The sequence below is a fragment of the Anoplopoma fimbria genome, chromosome 11, assembly GCF_027596085.1.
Source record: "Anoplopoma fimbria isolate UVic2021 breed Golden Eagle Sablefish chromosome 11, Afim_UVic_2022, whole genome shotgun sequence".
Lineage (NCBI taxonomy): Eukaryota > Metazoa > Chordata > Actinopteri > Perciformes > Anoplopomatidae > Anoplopoma > Anoplopoma fimbria.
The window spans coordinates 13721398-13732190 of record NC_072459.1 but is presented as its reverse complement, the minus strand read 5'-3'; the positions used below and the strand labels follow the sequence as shown (position 1 = coordinate 13732190).

The 10793-nt window shown below is 39.5% G+C and overlaps 2 protein-coding genes across 2 annotated transcripts; both read right to left on the bottom strand.

Moving 5' to 3' along the window:
* Positions 1-307: 307 nt before the first annotated feature.
* On the bottom strand, positions 308-2344 carry ndufa4a (NDUFA4 mitochondrial complex associated a). The gene is made up of 4 exons (XM_054607609.1): positions 2175-2344; positions 1292-1380; positions 1047-1107; positions 308-603 (listed from the first exon to the last, which is right to left on the bottom strand). Exons 1-4 carry the CDS (start codon positions 2214-2216, stop codon positions 547-549), a joined length of 249 nt encoding a protein of 82 aa, XP_054463584.1. The 5' UTR covers positions 2217-2344; the 3' UTR covers positions 308-546.
* A 1097-nt stretch (positions 2345-3441) lies between these two features.
* On the bottom strand, positions 3442-9695 carry slc35b1 (solute carrier family 35 member B1). The gene is made up of 10 exons (XM_054607414.1): positions 9487-9695; positions 9143-9403; positions 8107-8210; positions 7864-7994; positions 7722-7752; positions 6934-7094; positions 6667-6793; positions 5176-5282; positions 4879-5032; positions 3442-4568 (listed from the first exon to the last, which is right to left on the bottom strand). Exons 2-10 carry the CDS (start codon positions 9265-9267, stop codon positions 4516-4518), a joined length of 993 nt encoding a protein of 330 aa, XP_054463389.1. The 5' UTR covers positions 9268-9403; positions 9487-9695; the 3' UTR covers positions 3442-4515.
* Positions 9696-10793: the final 1098 nt, after the last annotated feature.

Sequence of the window (10793 nt, the reverse complement as noted above, 5' to 3'; positions counted from 1 at the left end):
GAGCTAACACCTCAGATGCAAGTAAAGGTTAAAGTCTGCCAATGCCATACCAATGAAGCTCTGGACGGCGGCCAAGAACAGTGTGGCAGTTAACTCGCCCGCAGTTGGTTAGGGCAGGACAAGGTGAAATGAGGTGAAAGCACAGCCCATATAGTAACAGCAAAGCATGACGTAATTGTAAACAGAGCGTGGAGCGTGGCGATGCAATTATGTATTTATAATTATACTTTAAAGTGACAATACAAATAAAAACATGACCGAAAGCAGAAGGACATGGAAAACAAAGTTCCCAAAAATGGAGTCAGACTGAATGAGACAGGTTCTTTTCTCTGTATGGAGGAGAAAAGACTCCACTTTATTGACAACAATTGAAAATGAGAAATAAGAGACATGTCTTTCAAATGCCAATTGGATGCAATGAGAAAACTTAAATATGATTCAATGTGCGGGTTTAGCCTCTGCATTGCTGGGGCTCCCAGAGGAAGCTCCAAACGGGACTGTGCGGATCAGCTCATCTTTGTGCTTTTGTTCCAGCAGCTGGGATCTTTAGAAATCAGGGCCTTCCTTCTTCAGCTTGCTGTAGTCCAAGTTAACTGCGTAGAACTGAAAATACAAAATGGCAATAAAAAAAAAGTTTGAGGACTTATAGTTTGTTTTAGGAGGTGTGGCACAGCACAATGCTATGCTCCCCTCCATGTTATAGAATCATTTAAAAAGGTGAATTATGAAATCGTCTTGTAACAAAGTAAAATACTTGTTCCTGAATACAATCAGCGTTCTTCTTGTCTTCAGAAAACTCCTACAATTACTTTTGATTTAGTGTGCAGAGTTAATGACTTAATCAGATTTGTTCCTACAAATCAACGTTAACCAGATTATGTAATTCGATTAATCCAATTCAATGAATAATCCAAGGCTCAGCCACAGGTCTGGCAATGATCCCTACAATGATCCCTGAATATAACGACCAACAGTCTTCAGCGCAGAAAAAAGGTCCGCAACAAAGCACGATTATTAAGATTTCGGAAGAAAAGACGGAGGCACACCTTGTACTGATGAGTTGGGGCCAATTTGTTCCAGGGCTCTGGGTTGTTCTTGCGATCCCAGCTGCAGAGGAGGATCAGGTACACATCGTTAAAGATTAATAAAAGAGGAGCTGTAACTTGACACAGACATTTGTAGGCGTCTGCTACTGCTACTACTCATGCAAATGACATGCGAACAACCCCTCCCATTTATCAAAATAATAAAAGACACAAGAATTGTCCTGTGTCATAACAGGAGTCCTCACCACACATCAGGGTTTCTCAAGGCCAGACGAGCCAGGTACATCATGGACATGGCTGCTCCTCCACCGATGAAGAAGAAAAGGGGGATCAGCTGTGGGTGACAGATAGGAAGATCATGAACCTTCATCCACATAAAGGCTAAATGTTAACCGCTCAGTAAACTCACCAAACCTGCTGACAGCTTGTGTAAACACTAATCATTTCCTGGTACGGCTAGTCAGGGCAAAACGTCTTTGAATTTCACTGTTACGTCCAAAATATAACCTTGAATGAGTCTCTTTGTTTTGCCCTGACAGACTGACACCATAGTTTAGTAGAATTGCTTTACTTGTTTACAACTATATATATATATATATATATATATATATATATATATATATATATATATATATATATATATATATATATCAGTCACCACAAAATAACAAGGTGTACATAAATAGCATGTGTGTGGTTTGGAAAAACTTAAAAGTTCTAGTGAGAGTAAACACCTTGGAAGGCTACATGCTAATGCTAACTAGCCAGCTAACTCGCTAACTAGTAGCTATTTTCAGCCAGGCAGACCCTCCTCTTGGCTAACACTCAGGTGACCTGATTTGACTCCAAACCACCTACTGCCAAAAGCCTTATCACCTGCCACATAAGGAAACTGCGTCTTTATGACTGTATGACTCTATTTGTTACAGCAAACAACACACATGTCTTCATATTCAACATAACTTCTCAAAGTCAGCGGGGTCAAAGTCAGACTACTAGCTTAGCTAAAGCTAACTAGTTTAGCTAAGCTAGGTTAGCAACACACGTTCACAGAATCACAGATGAGCAAGTTTAAAGACAAAACATCCAACACGGATCTTCTTTGTTTGTAAAGGTTGGTATACGTACAGCTGGGTGGCTCTTAAGCTGCTTCCGCACTACGGCGAGCATTGTTTCAGGTTAGTGAAGGCTGTGCAGAAATAATCGGATTTGCGGCTAGTTGTGCCAAAACGGTGCGCGAGTTAATGCTCAAGATCGGGCGGAAGAGGGGACGAGGGAGGCCGGACGTAGTGCCTGAGAGACGGGGCGGAAACACGCCGTGTATTAATAATGACGTGTGCCATGCAGATCCTTTATGTCACACTGGATGTGGTGAATACAGAGACTTTCTCTCGGGTTTCATCAAGAGGCTGCTGGGTCGCTTTAGTTTGTTTTTCCACACTGCTTTTTATTCTGGCTGGATTCTCAACCCCAAAACGAAATCAAATACATAGTTACATCTGTGTTAAGCCTGTATTGTTTTCTCTATTGGGATGAAGTTTCACCCTAAAATGTAAATAATGTGTATAATGTGTCAATTTAATCCTGTTTCAGCTGTTTTTTTTATTCCTGTTATCTTCCTGTGTTTGATCATTGTATTTATTAACTCTACCTTGTGCATTGGTTTACTCCTCGTTAGATGAGTGAAATGCCAGCATTTAACGAACAAATAAATAACAGGTCGATTAAATGAATGGATGTCAGTGACATGATGGAGATCACAGGAGGACACATTGCTCCTGTGTGAGGTGAACTGCATGTGTCATGATGTGACAGTAGGGGGCGCTGTTGATCTCCTTCAGACGAGAAGGACAGTTTTCAAGTAAATCGGTTAGTTTTAATCCTCAGCTAAATTATAGTCATTATTCCAATTTTTCTTTTTCTATTTTGAGGGGACTCATGTAGGAGTTTGCTGTTCTTTCACTCTGGTGATAACAGGAATTCTGATTCCCTGCAATTTTGGGCAAAGATTAACCTTCTAAATCCAGTGTGCTTTGGTGCATCCCTGGTCCCTCATATCAGTTTAAATACTATTAGCAGCCAACACAGACATGGATCTTTTAAAGGAGATCAAAACATTGTTTGAGCCAAATGTTAGTTTCTGTTTTTTCTTCTCAAAAATATAATTAGTTTAAATTGAATTGTGGGAGAAGAAATCAGATCTTTTACTTTGGTAAAAGTAGTAATAACAGTGTAAAAATACTTTGTTAAAAATGTAAGTCCTGCAAAAACATATTTCTTTAAGTAAATGTACATTTTAGCATTACATTATACTTAAAGTACCAATAGTAAAAGTACTCAAATGACTTATTTTATTGTATATAACTGTCTAATAATAATTGATGTATTATGTTTATCACTTTTTATGTTTCAGCTGGTAAAGTTGGAGCTAGTTTTAATAAATTGATATTCTGCTGGATAGCTTGATATATAAAAATACATCAGATTGTATTTGTTCATTTGATTTTGTTTTCATCTGAATCCACTAGTGGAGTAAAGAGAACAATATTTAGCAGAAAATGGAAAGTACAACGACCTCAAAATTGTACTTAAGTATAGTACTAGAGTAAATGTTACTTTCCCCCATAAATTAAGTGATATGGGGTAAAACAAGATAGTAACATCAGTTTTTATTTGTTGGCAAAGAGATACATAAATTGCTGCTGGTAATGGCTTTAAGAGTTTTTGGCTATTTTACAGCCATTTTCCAACAAGCAGAGGTGAGTATCTCAACTGACTGATGTGAACCAATCAAGTGAGGTCTGCATTATAGACAAATAAAGTAACCATGAAATATCACAATTTCCCTTTTATGGCAAGTTATTTTCAACTTGTAAAAAATAACAAAAACAATTCAATAGTAAGATTGGACATAACACAACAGGCTACATACAACCATTTATATTTTATAAATGAAATGATTCTTGTTTGCCAAGAAATAAAATACATATGTGATGATTACACATATTCAAGCAACAATTTGTAAACCAAGCCTTACTTGTTGGCAAGTTCAAATGTTAAATGCTGGAAACATATGTTTTAGGCCTTGTTTGGTTTCAATAACCTTGCAAGGGAGGTGAGCTGGTTTCAGAAACGTAAAAGATTTGTCGAAATACAGTATTTTCCACCTTACGTCTTTCAGCCAGTCCAAATCCTCCACGAAAGTGTGGTAAAAAAAAATGTTAATGGCTTGTCATAGTTCAGTCAGGACTTGATCCCAAGTAAAACGTCACTCTTTGATACATCAACCGTATGTTACAGAAGCTGGACTCTCTTTTATGTACAGTTTGGATAAATATCTGACCATACTTAAACAAATCATAGGCACATACAGTGTGCCTGTACTGGACGTCTTATGATAATAAGATACTGGCTATAGAGTGTTTCCATTTGCAATCTTCTTGTCTTTTTCTTGTGCGCTCCTGATGTTTTAGTGCGTCGTCTTCTTGGGGGTTTTGCCAAATTTAGCATCAAACCCGAGACCTAAAGAGAGAAAAAGCAAAAATGTGTTTAAGGAGCAAAGAAAAGCCTCAGCAGCTAAACAGAAATTACTTTACACTCTCAATTCAACCATTCAAATATTAAACTATTTGAGCATTCCTGCTTCTTCCCCAACTATGTCTTATTATATTCACTGACTCCCCTTCAGCTGTGCTCTCAATGCATAATTTACCACTCAACCAAATGGTTTGCGTGGAAAGCCTAAGCATTCCCCAATTGGACCTAATTGTTTGTTATAACAAACACATACAGTAACAGGGCGACAGAGTGTTCAACCAGAATTTACTCTCACCGAGGAACACCAGGATGGTGCCTAACCACTGCATCGTACTCATGACGTTGCCAAACAGAATAACAGAGCCGAGGATGGTGAAGAACTTCCTCGTGGTGGTGACGATGGAGCAGGTCAGAGGCCCAAAGTACACTACCGTCATGAAGATGAAGGTCTGGGAAGGGAGTTTAAAAAACACACACATTAAAAGGATGTTATTTGTAGCGTTTATAGCAAAACTTTGACTAAAGTAAAGGATTTTGTCCAGCGGTGCAACAACACAACATTACCCATCATCTCATACAAGTGTCCACCCACCTGGCCTAAAGCGCTGGTCAGTCCAAACAGAAGAATGCTATAGACGATGCTCGGGTGGCGTTCGGTAAAACTCAGGAACTCCCATATCTCCCCCGTCGTCAAAACCGCTGAGGGCAAAGAGGAACTGCATGAAAACTTTGTCATTTCAAATACATCTTGGTCATTAAACATAAACTGAGAAAATCTGATCGTGTTCATAGTGTGGGCGTACGACACCACCATGTGGCGTAATACAGTAACAGCATGTAGATGAAGCCTTGGTGTGGGGGTTTTCATTTGTAGTAGTAGTAGTAGTAGAGGTATAAGAATACTGTTATATCTTGGGAAATACCAGCACTTTAATGTCCTGTAATATGAAAGCGTGAAGCATATGTGCAGGAGAGATAGCAGACACTGCCAATTAGTTTAGTAGGAATGATAACAGTCCCTCAGTTCTCCTACTGGCTTTGACCTTTTGATCTTTATATTGCAGCCCATTTGTGCCTCAATTTAGAAAGCATTTTATTGTGTTGTATTTGTTTCATGTGCCTTACTCTTCAGCATATTACAGCAGCCTTCCTCGCAGAACTGCGGGCTTTGAGGTGCAGGATTCCTTATCTATACAGATAACACCGAACACTTCGCCTCGACTGAATAAATGAGTTTTGGCTCCTGCGTGAATAGTGTTTTATCCCAGCAGCTATCCGTCCTGAATGTGTTGTGACTACAAAATCAACACAGCTAACAATGACATTTTACAGCACATTATACAAACAGTAATGATATAATTGAGCTGTTGATACTAAAACTTGTTAAAACGACATGACATGTAGCTGCTGTTTGATAAACTGCTGAGTGGACAAGCAGCTCATGGAGACCAGTGTGGTAATAAAAGACCTGTTTTTAAGGCAAGTTAATTAATGAGTCTTCAGTTCGGATCAGATCATTTCAGACCATTTTTAGTCTTGTAAGGCATTTTGCAGTATATGTGCAGAACTACAGAAAAGTCAATTATCCTGTATAATGTGGCAATGGTGAGCATGTAAACACAATATATGACAAGTTTTAGCTCAAGGACAAGCAGCCATGTGCCTTTGAGTGCCGGTATATACAAACACTATACCAGTTCTATATAAAGACAACAAGCTAATTGTTTCTGGTTGGATCATTTTGTGTAGTTAAAATGTATAAATTACCATTACAGTTTTACAAAAAGCCATTAATGTACCAACAAATACTTAAAACCTTTGCTTTCATCCTTCTCTGACAATTTGCAATTGCTTTGCAGCAGGGCGTTCAGTGCACCAGTGTTTCTGTTTCATTCTGGCATTTTTTGGCAGCACTCGACCACATCAAGGTGATTTTGCTCATTAGTTTCTCCTCCCTGGCTGCAGGTGGGCCAACCGCCTGGCGTAGTTTTGGTTGGACTGAAACCCTCCACGCTCGAGTCTTGGCACTCAACGCCACCTATTCGGTTAGAGAACAGTTTGGCAGAACGCATGGTGGACTCACCGAGCCCCAGCACCAGGGTGGACCACAAGTTGATGTTCAGCATCATGTAGTTGGCACTCGTCTGGAAGCGAGACCTCATGTGGTCCTGGGCCACGCCAGTCAACCCGTCCAATGTCAGAGAGACCAGCTGCGACACAGAGAAACACACCACCAAGCCGTGAGACTAAAGTCATAGAAATGTCACAGTGTGGCTGCAGCAGGGAGACGCAGATAGATACATGGTATATCGGTGAAATGAATGGAACATAAAGCTTTTTTTAAACTCACCAACAGAATCTCTCCAAACCCAAAAACATGGTCATCTGCAACAGCTGAGCTCTTGTTGGGTTTGTAGAGGAACAGCGCTACACCGCTCACAATAAGCAGCACACACAGATACTTAGCCAGCGGGTACTTCTTCCGCAGTATTGTCACACCGAGGATCATCACTGCAACAACACAACAACAGCATGATGGACGTTTTTTTAAGCCATGGGTGACATATCTTGTTGTTTTTGTGCTAATCCTACGCTGGATACAATAATGTCAGGCCTTCACCCCTGAGAGTGGAAAATATGGATTGTGAAAGAGTGTGTGCGCCTGTATTTCTGTATATGTAACGAGATAACCAATCAGTGAGCAGCGAGATACAACCTTCATGTACAAACAGAACATTACGTGAGCTGCCATATGTCGTTAGCTCCACCCATGTGAAAAGTAGTTGCTTGATCAGTTTAGAAAGATTTTAGAATGTTTCTGGTTTGTCAAGTACCACAAACACACTATATAAATATATAAATATGAACATCGGCACAATATATTATGAGACCTGGCAGCTTCTGAGTTGGTCAATATTGAGTTTGAATTTTTACTAACTCAGGGCTCTTTCGGATTTTGTAGGGTTAAGTATACAAACCCAATATTCAGGCATGGTCATTACATGTTACTAGCTTCAAGGAATTGTTTTTACTATGATAATATAATTCCTTTTGTAAAAAAACAAATGATGTATCTGACATTCATGTAACTAGGTGATATGAAGGTGGAAGGCAGAAGGCTAACTATCAGACATTTACCTGGTATGGGCTTGCAGGATTTACCCAACACCTATCACAAAAAAAAGGCACAGCTTTAGGGTATGATGGCAACAAGCAGTAATACATTCAAAATAATCATGTTAACCAACTAACTTTGCCCCATCCAAAAGGGCCGACTCACCTGGGTGGGGTAGTTGACATACTGAAGGGCAGAGTTACTGGACACCATGGCTCCAAGATAGGAGAGCGAGCAAAGCCCATAGAGCCAGTTCTTGGTGTGATCCGGCTTGGAGCCCTCAAAAAAATGGATCACTGATGATTAAGAGGAAGATTTGGCTTTAGAAATAAATTCAGGAGGTATTTTGTTTTCATATTAACCATATGTATTAGTTTTTTATGTCTCGTATGTACAGCGCATACTCACAGATCTTAGCAAACAGAGCACTGACAACGCACTGGATGAAGACCAATGTCCGGGCGAATCTGAACTTCTCCTTTTGGTCTCCCTGACCATAATCACCTCGAGTGCTGGAAGAGTCAAAGTGACAACACTGTGTTATTGAGTGCAACAGATCACAGACAATCTGAATTTAAGACCGAAGAGAAGAGACACAAAAGAGTATTGGGCTTTCATGAGTCTGACAACGCCCCACAGAAAGGAGAGACCACAGTGATTTGAATAATAACTGACAGGGTGAGCTAATGGTGGTGACATTTCCTCAGGGACTAATTATGTTTAGCAGCAGTGTTGCCCGCTTGTTGGTTTCTATGGGCAATATTGCCAATATTCTATAATAACTATATATAAAAGGAGGTCGATCATTCAGGGTTGTAAAAGGGCTGCTGCTGGGGTGCAACACCAGTTTCGAGTCATCATTTTGTAACTGGATATGATCCCTGTCCCCTTTAGTCTCTCGGGCGACAACATACCATCAGTGTCATGCCTCAGTATGTGACATGCAATAGAAACTGGTCTCCACTTACTTCATCTCCTTTTTCTACAGAACCACAAATAACCACTTTGGGTTGTTGTTGTTGTCGTCTTTATTTGTTCACGGACATGTAATCAAAGTGAGAATAATAACCAATCTATAAAGAACAATTGCTTCAGAGAACTAGAAAAAAGGTGACAGCCTGCTCAATGGTATGGGGCTCAATACTTGGCATATGCTAAAAATGAACAGAATGCCAAACTGCATTCCCAAACCTGATGACTTACTGTGAGACTTGCCTTCCTCATTGGTAAAGACAATATGTAAAGATTGCACAACATATAGAAAAAAAACATATGCTCTACTTTGTTGTGCTTTTTTTTTTTTTTTATAGCTGTGTCAAATTTAAACAATAGCTGGTATTGATCCGTGAGCTGTGGACATGCAAGCACACATTAAACCGGAGTCTGGTACAGAAACACACATGTTACATAAACCACACAGGCTGTCTTAGTGTGAGTGACTTACATGGTCTCTTGTAGTATTCCGTAGTAAAAGTAACACACGAAGACTCCGAGGAAGCAAACGATGAACCGTATCCGCATATTGTCCCACATCGAGGCGGGCTTCCCAGATCCCTTCCCAGCGGCCATGGTATCCTCCAGCAGCCCGGGTATGCTGACCGCCACCGCTCCGCTGCTCGCGCTCCTCACGCCGACGTCTCGCTCCACTATACCAGCTGTGACGAGCCCGGAAGTGGCGCTCGCACTCTAAACTTAAGAGTGGTGTCTGTGGCGGGTAGCGTTAAAGGTTTCACTTCTGACCTTCTTGTGCACATTAACTGTCAATTTGCCAAAGCTTGCTAACGTTACCTCGGATGTCCTGCAGCTGCAGTCGGATATCATGTCATTTGTTTGTTTTGTATCATTCTGATATATCTGGATGTTTCCTCAATCACGAGATCATAAACATGCCGTCCCCTCCTGGCTATCTGTAACGGCAGAGAACTGTTCGTGTTTTCATTGAGAAATTAAAGCACACCTATCATTAGGGGGAAAAGCGGATGCGTCCGGGAAATAGGTTTTATGAAAGGACCTCAGTGGTGTCCACAGCTATGCCTGAACTATTAGATTATTTGTTTACTAACCTAAATGTTGAGCACAAACACCTGATGGTGTGTTAAATTGAACTGCAGCAATAAAAATTAATGATAAACATATATATACTACTAAAATTGTAGTATATATATATATATATATATATATATATATATATATATATATATATATATATATATATATATATATATATATATAGTACCAGTCAAAAGTTTGGACACACCTTCTCATTCAATGGTTTTTCTTTATTTCTATTTTTTTCTTCATTGTAGATTAATATTGAAGACATCCAAACTATGAAGGAACACATATGGAATTATGTGGTAAACAAACAAACGCTCAACAAACCAGAATATGTTTTATATTTTAGATTCTTCAAAGTATTTGAATAAGAAGGTGTGTCCAAACTTTTGACTGGTACTATATATATACACTACTAGAAATTTTGTGGTAGGAGAAGTATTCAGAGTATAAATACTCTGTTGGACATCCTAATTCTACTCAGTGAAAGTACAACAGTGTTAGAAACAAAATGCATTCAAAGTACCGAAAAGTGAAAGCCCTGATTATGCAGGATGGCCCATTTTAGATTCCTATATTATACTGCTGGGTTATATTTATTGATGCATTATCATGTTTATCACTTTAATGTTGCAGCTAGTAAAGATTGATCTCTTTGAATTGCTTTATACCCCCCATCCATTAAGTTATTCTCAATTATACATCAGCCTGCAGTATAATTGCACATTATAATTTACATAGGTGCCACAGCATTGTACTTAAGTAAATCATTTGAGTAAATCTACTTAGTTACATCTCATCAGTTCAGAAACGCATATTGTTCTTGTTACATTGTAATACACTTTCATTGGCTGTGGAATGTTGTACGGCAGTTGCTTAGGCAACTATCACAAATATATGAGGTCCTTTTTTGAAAACGTCGCCTGCCTTTTTGTCGTCCTAGGATGTGGATTAACTTCATTGGTCAATGTAAAGCATTAGAGATTCTTTTTTCCTCTCCGACCAATCACAAAGCGGATTGGGATTAAAGGGCGGTGCTT

What these genes read in the sequence shown, in the direction of transcription:
- ndufa4a (XM_054607609.1), bottom strand. Translation starts at nt 2,216, where the DNA reads ATGCTCGCCGTAGTGCGGAAGCAGCTTAAGAGCCACCCAGCT. An exon ending in AGCTTAAGAGCCACCCAGCT is followed by an intron (nt 1,381 to 2,174) that starts GTACGTATACCA and finishes TGTCACCCACAG; the next exon opens with CTGATCCCCCTTTTCTTCTT. An exon ending in TTGAGAAACCCTGATGTGTG is followed by an intron (nt 1,108 to 1,291) that starts GTGAGGACTCCT and finishes CCTCCTCTGCAG; the next exon opens with CTGGGATCGCAAGAACAACC.
- slc35b1 (XM_054607414.1), bottom strand. Translation starts at nt 9,267, where the DNA reads ATGGCCGCTGGGAAGGGATCTGGGAAGCCCGCCTCGATGTGGGACAAT. An exon ending in ATCCTGCAAGCCCATACCAG is followed by an intron (nt 7,095 to 7,721) that starts GTAAATGTCTGA and finishes GTGTTGTTGCAG; the next exon opens with TGATGATCCTCGGTGTGACA. An exon ending in GGTTTGGAGAGATTCTGTTG is followed by an intron (nt 6,794 to 6,933) that starts GTGAGTTTAAAA and finishes TCTGTGTCGCAG; the next exon opens with CTGGTCTCTCTGACATTGGA.